The following is a 27,532-nucleotide window of genomic DNA, read 5'->3' as shown; positions in this document are numbered from 1 at the left end:
AATCAAGAAATATGGTTAATACTGTAGTTCAGAGATGAGAGAACCTAGCTGATACATCGATATTTATCTCCTGTAAAGAAACAGTTAATTCAGCCCTTTTTGCTATGCTAAGCCAAAATAAGCTAATGTTTCTGGGTTAACTGAAACCCAGGTTTTTGGTAAATCTTTCTTTATGATAATTTTTTTAAATATTGATTTGAAAGGATATTGTCAGGTCTTTTTTAAATAAAGTAAACAATGAGGGTGCTAAAACTAAATTAATGCCACTTTTGAAACAGAAAATGAATACCTTACCTTTATCAATATTAGAAAATAAAAGGATAAAATAATGTTGCTTTATTTTTGTAGCTTACATTACATGTTCCTCTATTTTGTTCCTGTCTTGTTTGTGACATTAATCTATAGGCCTTTTACTGTATGTAAATAATCAGTTTAAATTGGTTTTATAATATGTGACCTAATTGATCAAAAACTCCATCACTTGTTTGGAGAAACAAAGACATCCTGGATATTTGTCAAAATTAATATTAATCTTATCATTTCGAAATGATCAAATCAAGTACAAATAACCAAGGATTCTATTTATTATGACTAAAACTAAGGTCTAGTTACTATTGATTTACTGAAACCGCATAAGCACAAACAAAATAAAACTTTTAACACAGATTACATCTATAGGGAGAAAGGAAAATGGAGAAAACTAAATTAACATTAAAATTATTGTCTAAACTGGTTAAAGGCCTCTCAAAAAATAACTGAGCTCTAATATCTAGTGTTAATTTTGAGGGGGAAAAACAAAGAAGTGTTTAAGATGTTCCAGCAATCCATCTTAGGGTTAGTAAACTGGAATGGCTCTCTAGACTTGCAGTTCTCACCATCCCATTGCTCCACTTGGATAAGAAAGTCTCCACTGTTCAGTGGGGCCTGAGATTTGTTTGTTTTTCAAAAACATTGGCAGAAAACCCTAAAAACAAGTTACAATGTCCACAGAATTAGCTACTGACAAAAGACAATAAATCAAAGTCAGGTTAAAATTGACAAAAATCAGGAATTAATGGTGGTTGTATAAAATATAGCAAAACCTAAATCCAGCAGCAACAAAAAAAGATGCATTTCTGAAGGTTTAATTGCATTATTTAGTCAACCTGGATGTGGGGGGAGGGGGGGGGGCAGAAACCCAACTCTTTGCGTCCGTTTTATCGTGTACCCAAGTGTCAGCTTTAAATCCTCCGTTTTGTCTGCTGTAATTTGTGCATTTCCCAAAATGTTGTGCTGTTCATGGTTAGTAGAATCCAGTTCTGTTGAACACTTTATTAGATTTTTAACAGATTTAAATAGTACAACTTAATATATTTAAAAAAAAAAGTTAAGCACGTAGAGATACACTTTAGAAGAGAAATATTTTTATTTCACAAAATAACTGAAAGCTTTGTGCTGTTAGATTGGAGTTTAATAACTGACCAGCTGGTTTCTGTTTCATTTCAGTAAATGGAGATGGAACCAAAATAAAGAATTGAGATATAAAAAAAACAAGCAGGACGCCTTTCAAATACATGGAAGGCTTTAAAATGTTCTGCAAGTTGTTTTCTAGTTTTTGTGTCAGTTGACCTTTGAGATCAGCGTTTGGACTTTTAAAATTGAACCCTGACCTCTGCAGGAATCCGCCTGAGAGCGACCCGAAGAAGGTCTGAGGAGGGTCTCTGTAACTCGGCTGGAGTTTGGAGTTTTATCATATTTATGAAGCTGAGAGGTCGTTGTGTTTGTAAGGCGCAGTATGTGCTGGGACGTGTATATAAGAGTGTTAAATGGGATAAAAATGTCTATTTGGTTTGGTGTATAGCTCTATGAAAAATCTTACAGGGTAAAAAGAAAGTGACTGAGGATAGATTTATAGTTTCAGGGCTGACGTGAGGACCGAAGCCCCGCCATGTCCAGCCCAGCCCTGCGCATCATCCTGCAGAGGATGCCTTAAAAAGCTCGCTGCTCCCTGCCTCCACCTCAGCACCTCCATCCTAGTGGATTCCATCCAAGCACGCCCCCCCGCCTGCCGTCTGATCCGCTCCGACCCGTCTTCGTTTGGCTTCATCTCACTCATCCTGCAGCTTCTCCAGGAGACAGACATCCACAACCTGTGTGTTCTGTGAACATCAGCCGTACGGTGGCTGGCGTGGGACAATGCTGCTATAATCCTGTTTTCAAACTCACAGCGGCGTGCTGGAGGGGGTAGAAAAGCACAGTATTTTTAAAGATTTGTATAGAGTTCTATGAAATTTTATAGAGGTTATTTGAACAAATGCTGTTCAACACCGATGCTTGGATTGCCAAAAACAGAAATAATATATACGTAGATAAAAACGTGGATTATTATTATTATTATTATTATTATTATTATTATTAGATTTATGGGTTATGTAAGAAGCAATATTTATTCTGAATGAATCTCTTTGGTTGTGTTTTATTTTTTACGTTCTATCACGACACAGTCACTCATCAGTGTTTTAATGACGTGTTGCCTAAAGTAGAAAACACTCTGCTGCAGTAGATTTAAGATATTTTGGCCAATCAAGAGTTTTCTGACAAACACCATCTGCCTGAGTAGAGCGCTCTCATGTGAAACCCCCTCAGAGTACAAACCAGGGGAAACGTGTACATTTTTAAACCCTTGACCTGCAGGCCATGTTGGTAGGAAGCTGTATGAAACCTGTGTGTCAAAATAAATCCGCCATAAAAGATAAGCGGTGGCTGCAGTTTTCTCTGTGGAACCGTAGAGCAGAGTAGATCCAGTAGAAATCTTCACGGACCCACCATCACCCCCCCCCCTAAACAAACACTGCTCCCACCTTCATCGTCGTCAACCATTCAGGTAACTTTTAGTTTCTCTTCCTTTAATTTCCCATGAATAGATTTTATTCTTTAAGTCTTCATAGAGGCTAAGATGTTTTTGGTACCTTGTGCTGAAGACTTGTGTTCATGTTTTCTATGTTGCTGTAATTTTGTGCTACTGAATCATCATAGAGTCAACTAATTACTGAGACGAAAAGAGAGTTTCCTGTAAACGCACTCTTCCTCCCCCCCTTCAATTCCTCCAGGTTTCTTGTATGGCAACCAAAAGTCACTGTAAGAAATAAATATAATATTGCACTAGTGGGGCGTTCTTCGCAGGTGTTTTTATTTTTATTGCGGCAGCAGGTGAGGAACGTTCTTCAAGCATGATCAGGGTTGTTTGCAAAACAGCGCCACCTTCTGGAGCAGGTTGGTAAATCTGCAGCTCATTAATCCATCGTCAGGTCTCCTGTCTGAACCAGGCAGCACCTTCTGGTGATTCTCCTCCTCCGCTTTTAAATCCTGATGTAAATCTGCAAACTGACCCAGAGAAACTGTCAGTGACATTTACTGTTAATTGTTTCTATTAATCTCTAATAACAGCTTTTAATAAAATGCAAGGACAAGCTGAACATCTCCTCCTTCCTGAAACACGCTGGCTATGAGCGCCTGGACCAGAACCTGGCTCATGGCGACCCGTTCTGGCACCGATTTGTTGGCTCGCGTTTTATGACGTGATCTCAGGTCCTCAGTGGGGTCCAGATCTGGGAGGTTTCATGAAGACAGGTCTAGAACCTCAATGTTCTGATTCAGGATCTCCATCACGCTGGAAAACCCACAGATGACCACTAAACTGTTCTTGGATTGTTAGAAGAAGTTGGTCTTGAAGGACGTTTTGATCTCAGAGCTTTGAGGAGGTCAGCTGCCCTGGATGAGAACGGGAGAAGGTGCACACACGGAGTGGACCCACGTTCCTCCCTGCTGGTACCACAGGAGCTGCCGGCTGTTCCTGTGCTGATGTTTCAAACAATCAGAAGGTTTCATCAGAGATCTGGGCTTGGTTTTCAGGAGGGAAACCCAAACATCCCATTCCAACACCAAGACCCAAAGGGTTCTAAAGTCCAAGGGTAACCTGGACGTGTTCAGAAAACCTCCTGATCAGATTAATCAGAGCAGATCTACTCTGATGTTCTCCAAGGATGAACCTTTTAGAGGAAGCTCATTCCAGCCGCTTGCATCTGTTGATCCAGATCATGTGACCAGAGGTGATGGTCAGAACGTAGATCAGAACATGAAGAGCTTCCATTCTTGGCTCGGCTTTCTTCGCCACCACAGACCAAAGCAGCAGCTGCACCTTCTGCTCCCTCCTACCATCTGTCACCAACACACGTCACAAAAATGGAAATATTATGAAACAGTTCAATGATGTGGCTCACTCACTTCAGGAAGTGAAACTCGTATAGATTCACATTTATTCTTATAGTGCCAATTCACAACACATCATCTCTAGGTACTTTACAAAGTCAGATTTAAAGTAGTTCTGTGGATTCTGGTCCTTTCCACACTTCCTTCAGGCTCTTTGACCTGGATTTCCAGAATAAATGGAAACCTTTTCATCTGAAAAGAGGAGTTTGGACCATTGAGCAACAGTCTGCGGTTATCCCCGTTGCTGGTTCACCTGTTCCTGCCACACTTTCTCCTTCCACTCAACTTTCCTCGTAGATGCCTGGTAATGACACCAAGGTTCCTCTATTTGACTTTTTTCCAGTGTTCTGAGGCATTAAAACTGGGATTTTCATTATCTGCAAGACATAAGCATCAGAATTTCAACAAATCAAGGCCTAAATTATTTCTCTGTGACGAATCTATGAGTTTCACTTTGTGGAATGAGTGACGAAGAACGTTGAAGCTTTTCAGATGTACCTGCACTTTAACTCCTGCAGGATATGGGCTGTTGGGCTGCCATGTCTAATGGACCGGTACCAGAGCGGGGGGGGCGATGTTCCGGCTCTGGAGGCCACCGGGTTTTGTAGTCCCAGGATTTAAAAGGGTAACGTTTCACAGCTCAGAACGAAGCAACACAATATCCAACACTTCAGTAACTTATCTCTTAAACATCTGAACGCTGACGTTTCAGGTAACATAAAAATAAAATAAAAAATACGGACTCAGGAAAGGTTAATTGTTCATACTGTATTTATTGAAACTTAAAAAAAAGAAAATTGACAAGCATGTTCTGATGTCAGAGCCGCGAACAGATAAAGATAATACATGTGAAAAGGACACTTTTATTATAAAACCCAGAGATGAATGAAGGTGACAGAAACACGCCTGTTTAACTGTCCTGCAGAGCAGAAATAAGAGATTTTCCCTCCACTGCAGCCGGATGCTGCCAACATGCTGCGTTATAAAGGTCAATCGCCTCAGAGCTCAACAGCCCCGCCCTGGTGGCGAGGAGACGCCAAGACACTAAATAAAATTGAAACATTCAAAACGGCAAAACAGAAATTAGAAAGAAAAAAAAAAAAAACAGCGACGGGACAGAAAGAAGCTTCAAAAATGATTCAACAGGACATGATTCAAACATGGCGTCCATAATACTCATCTACAGGAAGATAACGCGTTAAATTCACGCGTTAACCCCCCGAGATCGTTTAAAGAGGTTTTAATCATCGAGTGCAGCTTCAGTCAGGAAGGAGTCAGTCCAACATGGAGAGACGGATCTGGGTTTTTGAGTTTAAAGCTACAAACATTTATATGGTTTTAGCAGTAACCAAACTCGCCCTGATTCATCTGAAACTGCATCGTTGGGGAATAAAAGCTCAAGCTGCAAGATATAAACTCTGAAAACGCCTCAAATTTACAATTCGACTTGTTGCGCCGATCAGCTTCCAGGGCAGAGGAACCTGCTCCTCCTGTCTGCTGCTGCACAGAAACCAGATCTTGGAGACGATGGAGGAAAAGAAAGGAGACGGAGACGTCTCGCACAGTGCTGAAGCTCTAACATGAGGTGGAGAGACGTGGGAAGGAATCTGGGGGCGGAGCGGCGTTATTGCCGCACCTCCACGTAGTTGGCTGGGAAGAGTCCGTAGGCGCCTCTGCAGACGCCGCGCCACCAGCCCTCATCGATCATCTCGATGTTGGTGATGATGTCATCGGGGTCGAAGGAGATCTCATCTTCGCCGGCTGAAACAGGAAGGGAACGAGTAAAAACGGCGCTGCAGAAGAGGATAACTAACCTGATTACTGAAGAAACCCAGCTCCACTTAAAGGTGCATAACCACGTTATTTGACTTATATCAGTAGCTCACTCTGCTTGCATACAAAGTTTTTATGAAATAAATAATTATGCTGGCGTATTAGTTGCTATTTTGGTGTTTTATGCTTTGTTTTTGCTCAGTTAGTAAATAAAGCCTTTCAGTACAGAAGTACATACTGCTGATGCACAGCAGGAGATAAAACCAGGAAGCTGCTAACGGCTATTAGCATCTCCCAGTGAAACAATGCATAAATAAATATGATTCCCAGAGGGAAAAGCCTTGAATGTCTCTGGGAATCCAGTCTGAACGTCGTTCACTTAAGCGGAGGCTAAACCTGCCGAGGCTCAGATGTGACTCAGAGTTGACTGACGTGAGTAAATGTTCTGATATGAGGCTCTTAAAGTTGCTGTAGATCGGTTTATTTCATTAATAACGGTTGGTCTTTGATCACGGTGCCATTATTTAATACCGTTTTAATAATTAAGCAAACCAACATGATAGTTAAGCAATACTGCCACTAGATGGCGCCACGTCTGTTTATTTCTGGGCATCACGCCCCGGTGTTGGGTTTCTATTTAGCCTAAAAAACAAACATGAAAATATTATCAAGATGGAGGAATCTTTTTTCTTTTTTTTTCTTTTTTTTAAATAAACATAACGTGGCTATATAGTTTTAAATCAGGGTTTAAGTTCCACCAATGAGCAGCTCTGGTTCCACCTAAACCCAAAGTTCTTTGCTTTGGATGCATCTGAGCGGTTCCAGAAGTCGGACCAAGTCTCCGTCAGGCGAGAACATCACAGGTGAGTTTAACAAAGCCGGGCTTTCTATGTGTGGCGGGTTTAAACATCATATCACCTCCCTTCTTGATTTAAAGGCCAGCAGGGTTAAATAAAGTTGAAACAGAACCAATAGACCCAATTAACAAGTTCAGGAATAAATGGTTTCATGATCATAATCCAACGTTTCTAAATGAACTTTAGATGTGCAGCAGAATATGTGGCCAACAGGTGGCGCTGCTCACAGATAATTTACCCTGAAACTGGTGGGTGTAGCTCCAGAACCAGAGCGACTTTCAGCCCGACGGGCCTGTTTCTGCGGCTCTGCTCCTTGAAGGAGTCAGAAATGCTGCATTGATGTTAAAAACCCAAACTGGCCTTAAAGAAAAACCAAAGATTCAGACAGACTTTCTGTCAGGTTCTGGTGTTTTTTCCTACAAACAAGCATTTAATCAGCGGCTGCAGGACATGAATGATCTACGACATGAATGTCGGTAGTTTTTAAAGGGACTAAACTACAAAACAACGAAAATAAAAAAACTAGCAAAGCTGAACGAACACAAGCTTGAGCTCAGGAGAAAGATCTCTGAGGGAACCGGTGTCGGTACCAGATCGTCTCGCTACCCGATGACATCATCATATGGCAACTCAACTCAAACAAACTACATTATGCCCGCGGTCTCCATTTGTTACAAATCAATTTTATTTTGTTAATTTATGGTTATTTTCCTGTAAATTAGTCGAGGCATGAAAACTTTTAACATCATTTTGGAATACTTTGTGGTAGTCTGACAATTTAATCGGTGATTTTGCAGGATCAAAGTTACAACCTTAGAGAAATTTAATTCCTCCAATTTTTTTCAAGTTGTGAAGGGAAACTAAACCATAAACTCATCTCATTTTTAATAAAAGTCAGCAGCCAAATTTAATTTTATCACGGCATTCATCACTTTAAAATAAATAACATTAATTCCTCCTTTTTGTACTGATGTTCTTTCTGATCACATATTTTTTTATTATTCCAGATGAAATTGTGATGAATTTGAATATTTTTTTATTGTGGTATTTGGTACATTTAAGATATATGCTGGAATAATTAGTCTAGCTATCCCTTCCATTTTTGTTAACAATATTCTTCCAAACATTGAGCCAATTGTCAAATATTTGTTGATTTCTATTATTTATTTATTTTTTTTGTAAAATGGCTTGAATATTTGTTCAAGCTTTTGAGAAAAAAGAAACCGCTAAATTAACTTAATAAAATTGATTTGTTACAAATGCAGACTGCGGGCTCTATGTAGTTTTTTTGAGTGGCGTTGCCATAATGTGACGTCATCAGGAGGCGCAGGGACCATGGCGATTTTAAAATTCTCCGTTTACAAACCGTAATCCCGCTCTCGAATAAAACCTACACCCCGCTATAATTACTTTAGTAAGTTGTCCAGACCAATTACAATATTTTGCTCAATTGAGCAAACGTTAAACCAACCATGTATAGTGATGTCATCAGAAGGCGCAGGACCCGAGTCAATCTGGTACCTACACCGGCCTCCAGAACCAGAGCGGCTTGCTGTCTGACGTTTCATCCTGATCCAGAGCAGCGAGTCCAGCTCTGTCTGCTGACTCGGTTCTGACTGAGAGTCTCACCTGCTTGGTAGTCGTAGAGAGCCACCGCCGTCACGCCGAGGTCGTCTCCCACCTCGTACACCGGCTCATCTGCGTTCAAACACAAACCAACAGAACCTCTCTGAGTACTGAACGGGTCCGCTCTGCTGCTGCGTTAGTGCGTCGCCCCAGAATCACGCTGCAGTTTCTGCCAGTCGCATCAAGAATCTTTGTTATTAGGAGCTTAATAATTTAATGAGCTCAACCTCTCAGCAGGTTTTCCAACTTGATTCAGACTTTTTCTGAGTGATTTTAAATCTGCAGCGGGAAATAAAAACCTTCCAGTGATGAAGGAGCTGCAAGCTGAGCTGCCTGATTAAAAAAAAAGGAAATCAGGATTAAAGTTTAACTTGAAAATACTCAGAAATACTTTAGATTTTTATTTCAATAACATTTCTATAATCTAAACTAAATTCTTTGAACAGAACTTCTGTTACTCCAGTTTTTTTTAAACGGGTCAGGAGATGAAGCGGACTGGGAAGGGGCCATAGCTGCACTGCATCATGGGGTTTGTAGTTCTGTCACAGCAAAGACTAATCGCTCCTCAGTCAGAACTACAAATCATGGCGTAAACAAACTTTTAGAGCGAGTTTCCTAATACTGAGGGAAAATCTGGAGGCATTTTGGACTTTAAGGCCTAAAGTTGGATGAATACGTTTCAGTTCTTTTGTCTTTTTGAGAACTGGCAGAAACGCAGAGAGACACCAGGGCAGAAAAATTTAGGACCCTAAACTCCAGACTGTCACCTGCTGCTGCCGGCTCCTCGGGGTTCTGGTAAAGGTCCGGCTGTTCGTAGTCGCCATCGGCGTCCTCCGTCTCCTCATACACCGGTTCCTGCTTAGCAGCAGCTTCACGCAGGACTTCCTGAGCGTTCTGGAGGAGAAAACGAGGCCTGGGAGGTTAAACCTGCGACGCTTCAGAGCCATAAGAGCCGGCGGAACCAGAACCCACCTGGTACTCGGCATCGGGTTGGGCTTGGGGAGTGGGGCTGGGAGTTGGACTGGGGCTCGCAGCGTAGACGGGAGACGGCGCCCTCTCCGCTTTCCGGCGCGCCTCCTCCTGCTCCTGCAGCTCCTTGGCCTGTCGGCGCGCCCGCTCCTCCTCGGCCCTCCGCCGGTCCTCCTCCTCCTTCTGCTTGGCGATGTTCTCGAAGCGGGCTTTGATGCTGCCGGTGCTGCTGCCCGCTGCTCAGGAAGGGGAGGGGAGACGCTGAGGAAGAAGCTGCTGATGAAGACTGAAGAAGAGGAAGAGGAAGAGTTCTCACCGGCTTCCACGGGCTTGGTCTTCTGGTAGGACGGTTTGGGCCTCTCCACGTCCTCAAACGTTCCGGCGCTCTGTGCGACACAAACACGTCAGGCGTCGGCTCTGAGCCGCCGGCACAACAAACACGCAAAGCGCGGCGCTACCTTGTCCATGCGGTCGTCCTGGACGCCAAACTTCCCTCCGAAACCTTTGGAGTAATCTGGAAAAAACGAAGGGCAGAGAGTCAGCGATGCGTATGAGGCCGGAGTCCATCAGAGCCGGGATCATCAGAGCCGGGATCATCAGAGCCGGGATCATCAGAGCCGGGATCCATCAGAGCCGGAGTCCATCAGAGCCGGGATCATCAGAGCCGGGATCATCAGAGCCCGGATCATCAGAGCCGGGATCATCAGAGCCGGGATCATCAGAGCCGGGATCATCAGAGCCGGGATCTTCAGAGCCGGGATCATCAGAGCCGGGATCATCAGAGCCGGGATCATCAGAGCCGGGATCATCAGAGCCCGGATCATCAGAGCTGGCATCATCAGAACCGGGATCATCAGAGCCGGGATCTTCAGAGCCGGGATCATCAGAGCCGGGATCATCAGAGCCGGGATCATCAGAGCCGGGATCATCAGAACCGGGATCATCAGAACCGGGATCATCAGAGCCGGGATCATCAGAGCCGGGATCATCAGAGCCGCGATCATCAGAGCCGGGATCATCAGAGCCGGGATCATCAGAGCCGGGATCATCAGAACCGGGATCATCAGAACCGGGATCATCAGAGCCGGGATCATCAGAGCCGCGATCATCAGAGCCGCGATCATCAGAGCCGCGATCATCAGAGCCGGGCGTCCGGCTCAGATCGGCTCTGGAACTCTGATGGAGCGGACCGCAGGAGTCTGAGGAGCTCATGCCGACCCGAGGAGGAAGCAGCCGTCCGGCCCGCAGCCTCGTGCACGGCTGCAACAGGAAGTGGGCGTGGCATGCACGGCGAGCCGGGACCATGCACCGGATCCGCCGATAAACGGCGCCGTGGAGGACAGAGGAGGAGGAGCTCGGCATGCTGGTGAGCTTCATGCAGCAGGAGGTTCTCAGAACCGTGTGATCCTGCAGAGTCGGCGTTTTTCTGGGATGGACAGCAGAAGGTCCATCCATCGGCACCAGAGCAGCGCTCATCCTGATCCACTTCTCATTTCTTTAGTTTCATTCCCAGCAGCTAAAAAAATCTATCAGCAGGTCTCTGGGATTTCTGGAGCTCATCCAAGACTTTTCCTTTGGACTTTGGCGGATTTTTCATTAAGCTTTGTCACATTTCAGCTCCAGCAAGGGGACCCCAGCTAAATCTTATTTTCAGGGTTCCTAAGCATTTCTCAGATTTCAAATAGTCAAAGTTTTTACTTTTAGGAACGTCCGTCCACCAGACCTCTGCGGAACATGGAGAACAGACGTTACCGCTGATGTGTTCTCTGGGTCGTCCTCAGAGTCGAGTGTTTCCACCTGCTGAGAGTCGGAGCCACAGGGAGTCCAGGTTTAGACCAGTTTATCTCACAACGAGCGTTAAGGTCTGTACAACGATTGCTGCGTCACCAAGACGGACACGTGGATCCTTAAAGATCCTCAGAAAGACTTCAAGCTTCTGCCATCAGGAAGGAGGCAAAGCAGAACCGGTACCGGTTATTCTTTTAAATGATTCGTTATCCCACCCACGTTAATGAGGTACCTGGTTGGAATGGATCAAATCCTACAGGGAAATTCAAATAATTAAGATTGCAAATCTTATTTTCTTTAACCAAACTGATCAAGAGATGGAAAAAAATACTGAACTAATCAGGACTTTTCCAGATGATCGCTGCAGGAGCTGAAACTGAAGGACAAAAGGAGCCAAAGTCTAAAGGAAAAACTCCAGGAGGGTCTTTAAGTTTAGCTTTTCATCAATAAAACTTTGAAAACGGATCAAAGGAAACGTTTTCCACAGAAATGCAAATATCTCACTAAGAATGAGGATAAAAATGCATCAGAAGCTTTTAGTTTTCTTTAAGAATTTGTTTTTCAGATGAATAAATATTGCAAAAAGGGAACTAAAAGTAAGTAAAATGTTCCTAAAATTTTGTATATTTTTCCTTGATTTGAGCAGCCAAATAAGAGTATTTGCCAATGGACTGAGAATTTTTACCCCTAAAATAAAATAATTAGACACATCCTGCACTTGAAATAAGATGATAGAGATGAATTGTTGTTACTTTAAGTGCAAAAATCTTATTCCATTGGCAAATAGTGTATTTTTCATTGATTTAAGCTGGTAAATCAGACTAATTTCAGGAGGATTTTACCTACTTTTAGTTTCCTTTTTGCAGCGGATAACCTTCAATTAAAACTAAAGCCAATTTGCAGGACTGAAGATGAAGAACTGATTTCCTGGTTTTATTTTGTCGGGACCGGCTGAAACAGGAAATGGATCATTCAGGCTGCTTCTCATTGGTCCATCAGAGCTGCGGGGGGGGGGGGGGGGGCTGAGAGCATGGAGCCAGACAAGCTAAGGGAAACGGCCATGTTCTGGATCAGGAACGTCTCTGTGCCTTTCTGGGACTCGTGCTTGGCCAGGCTCTCCTTGTGCTCATAGCCCAGCGCACTCCGGTCCTGCCTCTCCACCTCTACCCCATACCGCCCTCCAAACCCACGCTTATAGTCTGAAACACATACATATGGACAGAGAGACAGCTTAAACACACACAGACAGACAGCAGAGGACACCGTGACCTCCGGACAGGAAACAGAGGAAACATCTCCGGGGGTTACGGCCACATGCTGCGGCTCCAGTGGTCCCGCTTCCTGCAGCTCCACGTTTATTATAAGAGAGCAAGGAGAACAGAGAGCGACTGATTCTCCTGGCGGCATCAAACCAGGATGAAGACAGCAGGAAAGAGAACTACCCTCCACACACGGAGAACATGGACCAGTGGAGAACCTTCCCTGGAGAGGCCGGCCTACCAAGTCACATCCAGGAGGTCCCAGAACAACGACTGAGCTCTGCAGGCCTCGGTTAGGGTCAGAGGTCAGTGGGAAACGGTGCAGACACCACCCATTTTTAGGGGGAACCCTGCCTACAGTCAGACATGGTGGTGGCAGTGTGATGATGTGGGGCTGCTCTGCTGCTTCAGGACCTGGACTACCGGCTCTGACAGCAGCATGACCGGGGAACTATACCAGGGATGGGCAACTTCCATGATGAAGAGGGCAAAATTTCTTTCAGCACGACCATTGGAGGGCCACGTGACCACCTTCAAATAATTGGATATGAAAGACGCTACAAATGATTCTCAATAAGAACATATTTTATATGAATTTATATCTGTACGTTTACTGCACCAACATACACCAACTATTTTCTGCATATAAATGCATTTTAATATGTCCTTAAGCAAAAGACAAACCGTGCAAAAAGGAATTTGAACTCCTTCATATCAAAGAACAAAAAGTTTGCTTAAAAAAAACTGATAACAAATAGTTTCTGTGTATAAAATAAATGCATTTTAACATGTCCTTCATAAGCAACAAAGACAAAACATTTGCTTGAAAAAAGTGCAAAAGGAATTTGAACTCTTTCATAACAAAGAACAAAAAAGTTTAAAAAAACTGATTGCAAATAGCTCTACAGCGGCTCTGGCAGCTCCAGTGTACTTCTCATATTTAACCTTATGCAAGGTGTTGTAATGTCGACTTAAGTTGTAATCTTTCATGACTGATAATGTTTCCAAGCAAACTAGACACATTGGTTTTCTTTTGAATTCGGTGAAGAGCTACTCTTCTTCCCATTTTGTCTAAAAAATGCGATTTTCTTGGTCAAGTTCTCTTTATGCCACTGCTAGTGTCCATGGCTCCTGACTCTCTTCCTTGCTGTTGCAAAGCGGCCCGTGCCCGCTATTGTTTGGGTACGGAGCGCCCTCTATCTGTCAAAAGTATAATTACAATTTTTGTTTTTTTTGTTTTTTATTATTATTAAATTATTATTGAGCTATTCGCGGGCCGCGCTGAGTGATGGCCGCCAGTTGCCCATCCCTGAACTATACTAAGGTTTAGATGTGGCCTAGTCAAAGTCCGGATGCCGATGCTGGGAAAGCCTTTAATGTGTTTAATGCAGGCGTCGGGTCAACCAGTTATTGGGTTTATGGGCCTTGGCTGGTCTGAACTGATTCATCCCAGGGTTCAGCGCAATGGACCGTTACGGCAGAAGTTGTCAAAGTTTACGCTGAAATCAGACCGTTAGGCTCATAAAAAATGACCGTAACGGTCAATATGACACGGATATTTGAGAACAACATAGATAAGTCAGTAAAGAACGTTTATCACTGCAGCTGTAAACCTCCTGAACATTATTAGCTAACGCTAGCTTTTATTAGCTCGACCCGCCAGCCGTCCACCTAAAAAAAAAAACATCCTGGTGAAGACCGTGTATTCCCTTAATTAATGAGAACTAATTAGAATCAGGTTATCTTTGCTCATATTAAACTGTGTTGGATGATCTGAATCTTTTCCTGGTGAGGCGTTTATTTTCCCGCCTGGACCCACAGAATACATCGTCTTCTAATCTCTGCCACTCGATTAAGTCCATTTAACGAGTTTAAGGCACCGACCCGCTTTAGGGATGGCTTCCCAACAAATTACAACAAACAGACCAACTCCACAGCGTTTCAAAGCACTTCCTCAGGAGCAGGACCTTCATCTTCTGTGACTCCATCTGCTGCGTTTCCTTAGACTTTAACCCAAACGCTGCTTCACCCACTGAGTGGAGGTCAGACAGATATAACGCAGTCGATGTTTGATTTATTTCAGCGTTTAATTACTGAGGAAATCAGCTCATCTGAAGTTAAAGTGAAGCTTCATAACGGGATCGTTTCATCCAACTAATGTCTGGAGAGCAGGAGAGTTCATCCGGGAATCGGCGGCACAGGAGAACACTTTGAAATATTCCACTTTTAGTTATTTAAATAAACCAAACAGCTTCTCTCCCCCTGTAAGAACCAGGGAGCCGGTGTTTCCTGCAGGAACTTCCAGAAGAACCGGTTCCTGACCCTGAGATGAACCTGCAGTTCAGCTCGTCACGTTTCAGGAATAAACGCGGTTCAGAACCGACCCGTTGGGTCTGCGTCGCAGAGGGAGACGTGTCCCACAGACGGAGCCGCAGGACCGACGGGCTAATCAAATCTGTGGTTTCTCTTCCTCTTTTGCATGAGGATTGGGGAAGTTGACCTCGTCCCAAACAGTTGTAGCAAAGCCACATCAAGGCTGAGCTGCAGAGGAACCAACAGCGTCGGTCCCAACCAGCCCAGAGGCGGGGAAGTTCTGCAAAAATCTGGGCTCTGAAGCAGAACTTAGAGAAAACTGATTTAACCTAGTTCTGTAAACAGCGGATCTGATCTGCAGACATCCTGTAAATGAAATCCTCCGTCGCTGCTGATCATAAAACCATAAACGTCTCTGAACGTCCACACATAAAGCGGCGAGCCCGGCCGGACCGGGTCAGTACCTTTCTGGGACTCGTGGAGCTGCAGCTTCTCCTGGTGGTCCCATCCCAGAGCCGACTTGTCCTGCCTGTCCGTCTGCACTCCGAACTTCCCCCCGAAGCCCTTCACGTAGTCTGCGGAGGAGAAGAGTGGCACTGAGGTGAAACGGACCTGCGGCTCCCAGCTGATGCACTGGGAGGTTCTGCAGACGGTACCAGCAGCTGTAGTTAATACATTTATCCAATCATCTCAGGTCAAACGTTCTGATGAGAAAATACACATTAGCTTAGCTTAGCATGGTGGTCGCTCTGAGATCCAATCAGGATGGATTCTCCTGCCATGTGATAAAGTTTAAATAAGTCCAACATGTGAGCGGATCAGTTCTGCAGCTCAGAATCAAAGGAATTATTTAACCCAGCAGGAGATTATTAATCGCCACCACCAGGGAACGCTGCCTGCAGCGCGGCTCGTCTTAAACAGCGACGGCGACCAGAACATGTGACCCAGTTATCACACATTTATCTGGCCGCCGCGCCTCATCTTCCAGCTGTTCCTGCAGGAAGTGGCATGTTGCTGCAGGTGGAGCCGCCGTGCAGCAACAACACCGAGCAGCCCAGACGAGTCGGGGCAGAACCGAAGGCGCGGCTCCGCCTGCAGACGCTCAGAAAACACTCTGGATCCAAAGACAGCTAAGTAAAAGCCTTCATTATAGAACCTGGGAGAAAATATTGGATTAGGAACCAACCCAGGACGATCAGCTTCTTCCATCCGTTAAAATCAGAGCAGATTTAGAACAAGAACCCGGGTTGACGGATGAAAAACGACACGTTGACCTCCGTTTACACTCCACTGACCTTTCTGAGACTCGTGCCGCTCCGTCTTGCCCTGGTACTCGAAGCCCACGGCGCTCTTGTCCACCTTGTCCGTCTCGACGCCAAACTTTCCTCCGAAGCCTTTGGCATAATCTGCACACGTCCCCGACGGCGGCAGGAAAAAAAAAAAAGACGGAGGAGAAAAAAGATGAAGATTACGTCTGAAATGGAGACTTTCATCCCACAGAAGGTTAAATCCAACCAGCTGCTGGTGTGTCTGCTGTAGTGGTGGGTATTAACAAAGAAGTCACTATGCGATTCTATCACGATGCATTACGATAGTTGAATTATTGCGATGCATTGTGATATTTTCACTGAACATTGTTAGAAAAAAAAAACAGCCATTACCAGAGGCTGACTGGCTGTGTATGATCTGGATAGTGTCTTCAATTGATACATAACTGAAAGCAACTGAATTCATACATATTTTTATTTATTGAAACGACTTTTGGAGGTATTGCCATGAAAATAAATATTACTATTACTGGAGTGGACACACTGACAAAAAGTGCTTAGGATTTATAAAACTTAAAATAACAAAATAAGGATAATCAGTGCCGTTTACATGGCCTCAGTGGTCATTTAAACCAATGAAATTAAAAAACATTAAAATGTGCATGTGTTTGCCTTTTTAAGTTTGTTGTGTTCTCACAGTATTTCATTACAATGCAACAATGTTTGCAAATTACGTGCGTCATATCAATTTCGTTTTTACCTTCTTTGTTTTTAAAGCCAAAATGCGTCCAAACATCTGACTTGACATGTGAGGGAGGCGAGCGAATGTTCTCAGTCTCTTCCATGTTTTGTTTATGAACGAAATGCTTGTGACACAAGGCAGCGGGCGTCAACACATCTGCAGCGCCATCTACTGGACTGGAAGTTGTATTCCACTTGTTTTTGGCTGATGTTAGCCAACCATTCATGCAATTTTATTTATTCGTTTTTTTAAATTAATAATCAATACTTGGCATCAAGAATCGATGCATTGGATCGCGAAAACTAGAATCGCAATGCATCGTCATGACGATTAATTTGCACACCCCTAGTCTGCTGCGCCCAGGATGATGGCGGCACTGAAAGACGCCCGTTTCACTCAAAGCAGACCTAAGAGGCGGTGGCAGCATCATGCTGTGGGGATGCTCAGGGTTAGAGGTGGTCTAGTCAAAGTCCAGGTAATTACAACTGACCCTGAGTCAGAGTTATATTCCTATAAGTAGAGAGCAGCTCTTCACATTTATTCCCTGCTTTGCATAAAATCTCAGAAGATCTAACGGCACCGGGTGGGTCAGCAGGAGGGCTGCAGGGTGGGAACAAACCTTTCTGCGACTCGTGTTTCTCCGTCTTGCCCTGATAGTCGAAGCCCACGGCGCTCTGGTCCACCCGGTCCGCCTGCACGCCGTACCGGCCCCCGAACCCGGTGGTGTAGTCTGCAGAGCAAAGCAGAGCAAAGCAGAGCGGTCAGGGCGGCGCCTGCCATCAGAGCGATTCCTCTCCTGCCTCCTCCTGGAATGTCAGCGAGGAAATCTGAGGCTGCAGGGGAAGAGAGACGTGTCGGGACAAACCTTTCTGCGAAGCGTGCTTCTCCGTCTTGCCAGCGTACTCGAAGCCGACGGCCGACTGCAACGACAGGAGAGACGCTGAAAGGCAGCTCTCTGGATGTGGAACCGTCAGCCATGACGGGGATTTATGGGTGTTATCAGCGTCTCTGATGCTCAGAGGAAAAGGTTCCTGTTCCTGAACGAGTCCCTTCATTTTGAATATCTGCGTTTAACCGCCCGTCTAGAAAAACGTTTGTCGTCTTTGTTTACAGGCTGAGCAGGAAGACGTTGGCATCTTTCTCTGCGCTGAACGTCTCTTTTTAAGATTGATCCTTAATTGAAACAAAACTATAAACATTCACAAAGTTTTCTTGGCAGCAAATTCAACATTTGCACCTTGTGAGGTTTAAATAATGTTGGAATAAATAAAACTGGTCTGTCTTATAAATGGGAACTGGTTTCTCAGTGAGACTACCTGCATTAATAAAGGTGTAATAATCTCTGCCTTAAAACATCAACGACTGCATGGTTTCTCTACTCTGTCGGGTCTTATCAGCGTTAAAATGCTTCATATTTAATCTCTACGGTTGCACAGATGGACGTGGGTCCGGCGGGGAGCCGCCAGAGGAAGCACCTTGTCAACGCGGTCAGCCTGGACGCCGTACTTCCCTCCGAAGCCTTTGGACGTGTCGGTCTGGGAGCAGTGCTTGGACAGTTTGCTCTGGTAGTCGTGACCCACCGCCGACTGTGGAGACAAACACAAACAGCAGAGAACGTCACACATCCTCAGAGACACTTTCTACGCTCTCCTCACGCTCCTCCGTTAATAAATGAGTTTAGAGTCGGACCAGCCGCTCCCTGACGGCTGAAATAAATCGTCCCTCTGCAGGTTTGGTCCAACCAGCTGTTAAATTGGGACGTTTGGACTAACGAGGACTTCAGGCTGACTAATCGGTCTGCAGAGCTCCACACGGCCGTCTGCGATGTGTTTCAGAGGGAGGGGCCTCATCAAAGATCCTCGCATATGATTGGATAAACCAACTGTCATCTTTACTGACGCGCTACTTCAGCCACTCACAGCGAAACCAAAAGCCTTCAGAGCCGCACTCTGGTCTTTTAAATAATTAATATTGTAGACTGGACAGCACTGATGAAACAGCATTGATGTTACCTGGTGACCAGATTTCTCTAATACAAGCCGAGGACGTCTCTGATTATGCTAAGCAGGCGCAGAGTCTCTGTCGGGGGGGTTGGTTTGTTTGCCTGATCTGTAACGTTCGTCTCAGCTCCTCTACCGCGGCAGGACTGGGTAAACACGTATTGCTGTGTTAAACTTTTTTACTCCATCATAATTCACTGAAATCAACATTTCAAGGGACAGGTCGTCCAAAACGGGACCTCCGGGACGTCTGGGGACACTAGCTTCCTCGCTGCCAGCCGCCATTGTTGTCTGAATCCGTTTCTCTGACACGTCATGTCTACAGAAACCTCGCCCGGCGATCCTGATTGGCTCGTCCGTTTTATGGCGTAATGAAATGCCTCCCAGTGGCAGCGGGTCCAGATGGACGTGTGGAGCCCTGGGGAACGACTATAGTTTAAACTAGTCCATGCATTTGTTACTTCAAGGCTGGACTATTGTAATTCTTTACTATCAGGAAGTCCACAAAATGCAGTTCAAAGCCTTCAGCTGATCCAAAATACTGCAGCAAGAGTTCTGATGAAAATCAACAAGAGGGATCATATTTCTCCCATTTTAGCTTCCCTTCATTGGCTTCCTGTTAAATCAAGACTAGAATTTAAAATTCTTCTTCTAACGTATAAAGCCCTTAATAATCAAGCTCCATCATATATCAGAGCTCTGATTACCCCGTATGTTCCTAACAGAGCACTTCGCTCTCAGACTGCAGGTCTGCTGGTGGTTCCTAGAGTCTCTAAAAGTAGAATGGGAGGCAGATCCTTTAGCTATCAGGCTCCTCTCCTGTGGAGCCAACTCCCAGTTTTGGTCCGTGAGGCAGACACCCCGTCTACTTTTAAGACTAAACTTAAAACTTTCCTTTTTGACAAAGCTTCTAGTCAGAGTGGCTCATGTTACCCTGAGCTACCTCTATAGTTATGCTGCTATAGGCTTAGGCTGCTGGAGGACATCAGGGTCTATTTCTCTCACTCTGCTGAGTTCTCCTACTGCTCTCCAATCTGCATTGTTTGTTGTTATTTCAGCTTTTAACTTTTTGTTTTCTGTTATTTTTTCTCTTCATAGAAGGTACACCTGGTCTGGCGTTCTGTTAGCTGTGACATCATCAGGGGAGGCAGATCATCCACTATTACCATCTAACATAGAAAGTACTCCTGGGTCAATGTGAGCTTCTGAGCTTTCTGTGTCTCTGCTCTGTCTTCTCTAACATAGAAAGTACTCCTGGGTCAATGTGAGCTTCTGAGCTTTCTGTGTCTCTGCTCTGTCTTCTCTAAGCCCCAGTGGGTGGAGGCAGATGAGCGTTCACACTGAGCCTGGTTCTGGTTCTGCTGGAGGTTCTCCTCCCTGTTAAAGGGGAGTTTTCCTCTCCACTGTCGCTTCATGCATGCTCAGTATGAGGGATTGCTGCAAAGCCATCAACAATGCAGACGACTGTCCACTGTGGCTCTACGCTCTTTCAGGAGGAGTGAATGCTGCTTGGAGAGACTTGATGCAACCTGCTGGGTTTCCTTAGAGAGGAAACTTTCTCACCAACCTGGAGGATCTGATGGAGTCTGACTTTGGAAAGAGCCTTTAGATGACGTGTTTCATGAACCGGTGCTATATAAATAAAATTTAATTTAATATATTTTCTTAAATGTATCAGATTTTGTTGGGCAGGGTTAGTATTTTTGGTTATGTTACTTATTGTAATATATTTTTTTGGACACCGCTGGGTTAATGCCTGAAGGCATCAGAGCGAGCCGCTGTAGGTCAACGAGGCAGAGAGGAGTCGTCCAGCCGATGACAGCAGACTCATCACATTCCTGCTGCAGCAAACAGACCAGCGAGGCGTGGAGCTGCTGAACAGGAAGGATCCAGCAGCAGCTCACAGGTTCGCCTCATTTTAAAGGTTTCCTGGATTCTAACACTCAGTTTGAGTTAACGTGTAAATTTAATCCCAGAGCGTCAGCAGAGGAACCCGAAGGACGCTACGCAAAAAACCAGGAAGTGAGCAAAGAAAACGTCAAACTTTCAAGGCGTGAAGCTGCGCTGCAGCTCAGCTGTTTGGCCAGATTCTGTTTTTTTCCGTCACAATGGGGGAACAACATCATCCCTACAAGCTTCAGTGGCTCCAGACAGGAAGTTAAACCGGTTTGTTAAATCACAACATTTTAAAAACAGCAGCAGGAAATGAAGGAGGTCGTTAAAACCTGAGACTGAAAGGTTCTGGAGGATTAAAAGCTCCCGATTAGGGCTGGACGAAAGAGGAAAAAAAGGATATCGATAAAATAAAAATCATTGATCGATAATTAACAAATTCATAAACATTTATTTTAAATGCAGCCCTGGACATTTTATGCTGTTACTTAATGACCTATTTTTAAATAAAGGACTCAATCCTTTATTTAACCAACTTTTTACCAAAACTGCAAGTTTTTACAATATGAAAAAGAACATGTGCTCTCTGAACTCTCTGAAGGGGGCGGAGCTTGGTTCCTGGGTCTGCATTGTGATTGGTTGAGAGGATGTAATGATGTAATATTAACCTACATGATAGAATGCAAAAGGAAGGAAAACTATATTATAGTTATTGAATTACCGTCCAGCCCTAATCCAGATAACCTAACCTCTGGACCCAGAGGAGACCAGCGGCGCCTCCTGGGCCCGGCGCCTCCTACCTTGTCCATGCGGTCCTGCTGCACGCCGAACCTCCCTCCGTACCCGTGTGAGGCCTTGGGCATGTCGTCCAGCTCCTTCTGCTTCAGGCTGGTGTGCTCCGTGGACACGGTCTCCCGCAGCTGGTGGATGCTGCGGCACAGGAGGAGACCCGGTTAGGAGACCCGGTTAGAACCCGGTCTGAGGAGCGTCTAACACAGAGGAGGAGGCCTTACTCGATGTGCTCCTGGTGTCCTGATCCGGCCACCGTCTTCGCCCCCCAGCGCTGCTCCTTCTCAGAGACGTCGTTCTGCAAGGATCCCAAAAATAAAACCCGTCAACACGCAGAACAGCGGGAGGAAGGAGGGAACCGAGAGCCGAGGCGGTGAAGGCCAGAACCTCGAAGTCCGGGTCGGTCTCCCAGTCATCTCCGCCGTCGTCCACGGCCACCTTGACGTTCTGACCCGCTGCGGCTTTCCACATCTTCGATCAGCCCGACTCGCGCGCTGAAAACAGACGGATCAGACGTTCAGACACGTTTCCTCAGGTTGGCCCAGACTCTGGGCTTTGGTCCAGAACCGCTGCTGCAACAAGATCAGTGAACAGAACCGTCCGAGCCGGGGAAACGTTCTGCGTTACGCCTAACGTTCTGCCTTCATCTCATTTTCTCCTCATTCGTAAACGGGTCGGTTCTGGGGTTCCAGGTAGAACCTTTCCCCCCTGCAGACCCGAACACCAACGGGCCGCTCAGCTTTGTTCAGCCTCAGGCGTCCGCAGCAGAAAAGTTCTTCAGCTTCCCTGGAAAAGAACCTTTTTTTACACCTGATGAGTGGAAACCAGCAGGTTCTGAGTGGTTCTGCTCATTATGGATCCATCTCCAGGCCTCGAGGGCCCGGGTTCTGCAACATTTGGATGCTCGGAGCGGAAGCTGAGAGAGTTTTTAGCTCCGGGTTCCTGGTGTCTCTGCTGACCTCACCTGGATCTCTCACCAGGTGGGAGGAACCAGAAACTTTATTTCCTCAGGAAGTTGGAGCGCGTTCTCCTCCGTCACCAGAACCTCTACAGGTTCAGGTGATGGAGGAGAACCTCCTGGTTCTGTGTGGTTCTCCAGCTGCTCTCAGGGGGACATTTACCCCTGCAGATATCAGAAGAAAGTCAGCTCCATTGCAACAGACTAATTAATCACATTTGCAATATAATCGCCATTTAAATAAACAATTTCCTAATCGCAGGTCTGAAGTTTTTGTCTACGTAACAATTAATGGATCAGACGTCATTTAGGCGACAGTAATTATGTTTAAAGTGAGTTTGCTCCACATGGAAGAGAAGAGAGTTGCAGCAGTGAGATAATCTAGTTTTATTATTTGTTTTAGAGTTTATATAATCAGACTTTTTACCAGAAACCTTCAGGAATCTCACCACAGAGTTAAGTAGCGGTCAGACGGTTTAATACATAGACTAGTTTGTTGGTCGCTCTTTATATTCAACAGGAATTGATGCACAACTCAATTAAAAGCTATTATTATTATTATTATTATTATTATTATTATTATTATTATTATTATTATTATTATTAATAATAATAATAATAATAATAATAATAGTAATCTGATTAATAAATACAGTTAAATGTCGTGTTTTAAATACTCCTGCTTTACAAACATCTTTATCTACAGGCCGTTTTTGTTGCTTGTGGTTAAAGTAGAGAAAAGTAAATTAAATCACAGTTGTGGGTGAAATAAATCAGAATTTATTTGTGCCAGAATCGTACGGCCCATGTGTTAATGTGTGTTAAATCGGGTCCGCTGGTTGTTTTTGTCTCGTGGTGCCGTGGAGAGGAGTTCATTAAATGTGAGAATTAGAGGTAAAAGATTAAATAACTTGTTAAAAACTGTTTTAAAAGCCTCACACCGAGCCCCATGTTGAAACTCCCATGATGCCGTGCGTTCAGATGGACAAGCTGAGGAATTTGAAAAGGTAATTTTAAATAGTTATGAATAACTCTGCGGTTCTGAATGCTGATGATGAACTTTATCTATGATTAAAATCTTAAATGGAGAGAAATTGAACCTTTGGGTCAGAGCCGCTGTGAGGAACACATATTTTCCCCTAAAGTTTATTTTTTTTAGTAGATCCCAACGTTTGCCTGGAAAGTGACGTACGGACGCTTTATAAATGAACTAAAATAAAAAATCCAACTGATTCAAAGATTGGAAATAAACCTGTTGGACAGAATGTAAAAATATGCACACAGCCAACCCGTTTTTTTATTTTTTATTAATTGGAACAAAAAAGATAAATTCTTCATCATGAGTGTCCCTTTAAATAAAGAACATTAACTGGTGGTTTTCCTAATGTCGGGCCACCCTAATCATTACGGAGAACACCTGACCCAGATTCAGTATTTCTAATTTAGTAAAACTAATTATATCCCAATTTCTGCCCTGACACAGTGGGGCAGCCAGACCCACCGCTTACCTGAGCTACCAGGACTTTGAACCTTTTATAAACTTCCTCTATATACGGTTTGCTTAAGATCTGCATAAATGAGCGGAAATTAAGTGATTAATTAAAAATATTTTTTTACAGCAGCAATAATTGTTGCTTTTCTGCTTCTTGATTTTAAATCACTGCGTAAAAACTGAACCTTTTAAAAGCTGTTACACGATGACAGCTTTAAACCAAGGCCGGATCACCTGAGACCGGAACTCTGGATCAGGACCACCTGGGAGGACCAGGGCGGTCAGAACCGAACCTCTGGACCCGTTTCTGGTTCTGACTCAGCAGCATCTGGGTTTAATCAGAACCTCCATCTGTTGCAGAGAGCCCGGGAACCTGCGTGGCTGCTGGGAGCTCAGCCACACCCAGCTGCTGCTCACCTGGCCAGGTGAGTCGGTGCGGCTGACAGGTGACGGCAGAATGGTCGCCTATCGGAACCGGATCAGGCCAGAACCGCCTGAATGGACCTCCTGCAGGGACCCGTCACCTCCAGTCCGACCAATCAGCCAATTAGCGGATAAATCTGACCACACCGGCGGGTTGGAGGTTCGGCCCGTGTCCCGTTTCCACCTTCGCTCCTCCGGGTCTGACGTTTAAACGACTATAAACGATTAGAACCGGACGGGGAAAACTGAGACTCGGCTGCCGAACGGCGTCGGTTCTGGTTCCGGAATTTCCTGTTGCGGTTTTCCAGCCAGCTAGCAGCGGGGCTAGCGCTAGCCTTCCTGCTGGAATAACCACCGGGACCCAGGTACCGGTACCGGCCCACGGGTGGGTCCTAACGCCCGGGACACTCACCGTCTCCCGGGGGAATGGTTCGGTCCAGTCGGCTGGCTGCGGTAACGCGGTCCGGTTCTGAGGTCTGTGGAAACCCTCCGCTCTCTCCGGGACTCTTCCGGCTCTCCCAAGATCCCGATCCAACCGTGACGTCACCGGGGGGGGGCGGGGCCTAACGAGCCTTCTGCTCCGGGCTGGCACCGGCCTCCCGGGGCACCGAACCGGAGTTTTCCCGGTAAATTACGCCCCAGAAAACCCGATAATGAGATGACTTATTAAATACATAACATTATATAGAAAACTGGAAGAAAAGTTAATTTATTTCTATCAAAGAAGCCCAAATAGATAATTTACACACTGGAAGGTTTTATTACTCCGATTTCCAGCTGATAATTGTAATTAAATAGATTTTTCTCAGGGTAAAATATTTCATCAGACCATTAGAAATGTCTTGATAAAGAAAAGGACACTATAATACAATACTTGGTCTGGGCTCCTTGTGCAGCAGCTCCTGCATCAATGCGGTGTGGCATGGAGACGACCAGTGGTTCTGCTGGGGTGTTCAGGAAGCCCAGGTTGCATCTTCCTCTTGACAATACGCCATAGATTCTCTGTGGGGTTCAGGTCAAACCAGCTTGTTGGTGCCGCCATGGTGATTAAAGCAGGTCGGTACTTCTGGCAATGTGGCGCGGTACCAAATCCCACTGGAAGGACACACTACATGGTATGAAACCTGGATTCTGGGACCTTAATTTCTAAACTAGTCCAAATTAAACTTTATCTGTAAAGAAAATCTTGACCACTGAGCAGCGGTCACGCCTTTTTTTTTCCTTGGACCGGGTAAGATGCTGTTTCGCTCTTGAAGCTCCAGCTGCTGTCTGTTGGCTTAAGAAAAGGCCTCAAATGGACCTTGTTTAGAATCCTCTCAATCCCGCGGTAAATCTCATTACACTTTTTCCTTCCACTCAACTTTCACTTTTATATAACGGGTTGTTTGCAAAGGGTCGGGATGCTGATTGGTGCATATTGTCGAGATTTAGGAACGGTTCTCCAGTTGTTGGTGTTAAATAACCGGCCTGTTTGCGGTCACCCCTGGTGCTTTTATCTGGTAATGTGGAGTTTCTATTGTAGACTTCTGTAGTAATAAAGACTTCAAACCGTAACTATATTTTACCATATTTGATCTAAAAGGCAGAGGAATGCTTACAGCTTCAGTTCTGGGTTCTCATAACACAACCGGTACGTGAGAACCTTGTTTGTTCTCTCACACAGACATTAAACAGGAACCATGTGTCCACCCACAGCATGATATTAGGGTTCTGTTCATCACGTTGGTGGAGATCATCATGCTGTAATGCAAACGCGTCCTTGCTGACATTTTCCCCTAATCAGTCCTTCTGTCCAATCCAAGCATGTCAGACTCTGTGCCTCCAGAGTCCGTTTATCTGTAATTTACGTGGTAACCAATTTTGCAGTCCAGTCTCTGTAATCTCTAACAATTCCCCCCGTTGATGCGCCCCAAAGGCACCGCACAACAAAAGCAATTTGAAAAAAAGGGCTGGACAAACAGCAATTCAGCATATATCACTCAAACATATATCAGTGCCAGCATTTATCTACAATTTAGGGTTCAACTAATTGAGTCAGGCATGTTTTAGGTTCCTATGCGCACAAGTATTTTAAGGATCTTAGGTGCCAATCAGATCCTGGTTCTCCTTATATCAAAGCAAAAAGATTTTATGAACTAATCTCATAATGTGACATGGGTGTAGATGCTGCAGAACAATTACTTGAATCAGTATATTTGAGGATTATGTAGACTGGATGACTGCGATACACAGGAGTAAATGTATATACCGTGTGAAGTATTTCATTATTTTAGATATGATTTAAGCAGAAGCTTCTTTCTCCAACTCAGTGAGGGTTATATTGTTCATTTTCTGCTGATATTTGTGATTTAAGTGTGAAAGAAATAAAGATTTCAATATCCAAGTGTTGTGGTGGCAGCATCATGCTGTGGGCCTGCACCGCACAAAGTGGATGGAGATTTCAATTTCACCTCTAATCAGCAGCTAGATGGTTGAAACAGGACGGATCCAAACCCGCAACCCTACCCTGCTGAAAATCTCATTACTCAGAATCCTTCCAATTATGCCAACAGAGGTCAAATATCAGCCAGAATGATGCCAGGAGTTTAAAAGTTAATAAATGTGACAAACTGAACCTGCTAGGCATTTATAATGGTTGGATTTTATGGGTATATTTAAACCCTTACTGGAAATATTGTGATATCAGTTGCCATAAATGTCTATTGGTAGTTATCTCATGTTTTCCTCCATCCCTCTGTGACCTTCAGCATTTTGATCGTCATTTCTGTCTGACGTGAGAATTGCTGCAAAATATCTTCTTAGCATTAAAAATGAGTTCATAAGTAAATTAGCCAACATTTATTCCTCTTCAAGCACATTACATAGCTCCAGGACGTCTTCATTTCACCCTGTGGATAGGGCTGGGCGATATGGATTAAAAAATAAATCTCCGATTTTATCATACCAAATCCAATTAATCGATTTTTTCCCCTCCTTTTTGTTTCATAAAAAGAAATTAAAGAAATTATTTTAAAACCTTGCTTTTATGTCAAGTATTTCGTCAGGGAGTTGACCTGAATTCAAAGTGCAACTAAAAACAAGCTGTGAAACATGCTTGTAAAACAAGATGGCAGCCGTGCCATTATAAACAATGA

The 27,532-nt window shown here is 44.6% G+C and overlaps 1 protein-coding gene across 2 annotated transcripts; it reads right to left on the bottom strand.

Annotated features, from left to right (window-relative positions):
* Nucleotides 1-5,870: 5,870 nt before the first annotated feature.
* On the bottom strand, nt 5,871-24,948 carry LOC105937704 (src substrate protein p85). 2 transcript variants are annotated; one of them, XM_036135844.1, is made up of 16 exons: nt 24,811-24,948; nt 21,913-22,019; nt 21,750-21,823; nt 21,537-21,666; nt 18,319-18,429; nt 17,709-17,763; nt 17,463-17,573; nt 16,129-16,239; nt 15,298-15,408; nt 12,350-12,460; nt 9,932-9,987; nt 9,790-9,859; nt 9,477-9,709; nt 9,272-9,398; nt 8,508-8,576; nt 5,871-6,009 (listed from the first exon to the last, which is right to left on the bottom strand). In XM_036135844.1, the coding sequence occupies exons 2-16, from the start codon at nt 21,994-21,996 to the stop codon at nt 5,873-5,875; spliced, it is 1,590 nt and encodes a 529-aa protein (XP_035991737.1). In that variant the 5' UTR covers nt 21,997-22,019; nt 24,811-24,948; the 3' UTR covers nt 5,871-5,872. The 2 variants fall into 2 exon arrangements, with proteins under 2 accessions (XP_035991737.1, XP_021180512.2); XM_021324837.2 differs by lacking the exon at nt 12,350-12,460.
* Between the last annotated feature and the right edge of the window lie 2,584 nt (nt 24,949-27,532).

This window comes from Fundulus heteroclitus, chromosome 4, assembly GCF_011125445.2.
Source record: "Fundulus heteroclitus isolate FHET01 chromosome 4, MU-UCD_Fhet_4.1, whole genome shotgun sequence".
NCBI classification, from domain to species: domain Eukaryota; kingdom Metazoa; phylum Chordata; class Actinopteri; order Cyprinodontiformes; family Fundulidae; genus Fundulus; species Fundulus heteroclitus.
Note: the sequence above shows the minus strand (reverse complement) of the source record. Positions and strands in the feature narration are given on the sequence as shown.

Bases quoted from the DNA above. Each gene is read 5' to 3' on its own strand.
- LOC105937704 (XM_036135844.1), bottom strand. From the start codon at position 21,996: ATGTGGAAAGCCGCAGCGGGTCAGAACGTCAAGGTGGCCGTGGACGAC. The intron at 21,667-21,749 runs GTAAGGCCTCCT...CCTGTGCCGCAG, and splicing joins GGACACCAGGAGCACATCGA to CATCCACCAGCTGCGGGAGA. The intron at 17,574-17,708 runs GTTTGTCCCGAC...TTTGCTCTGCAG, and splicing joins GAAGCACGCTTCGCAGAAAG to ACTACACCACCGGGTTCGGG.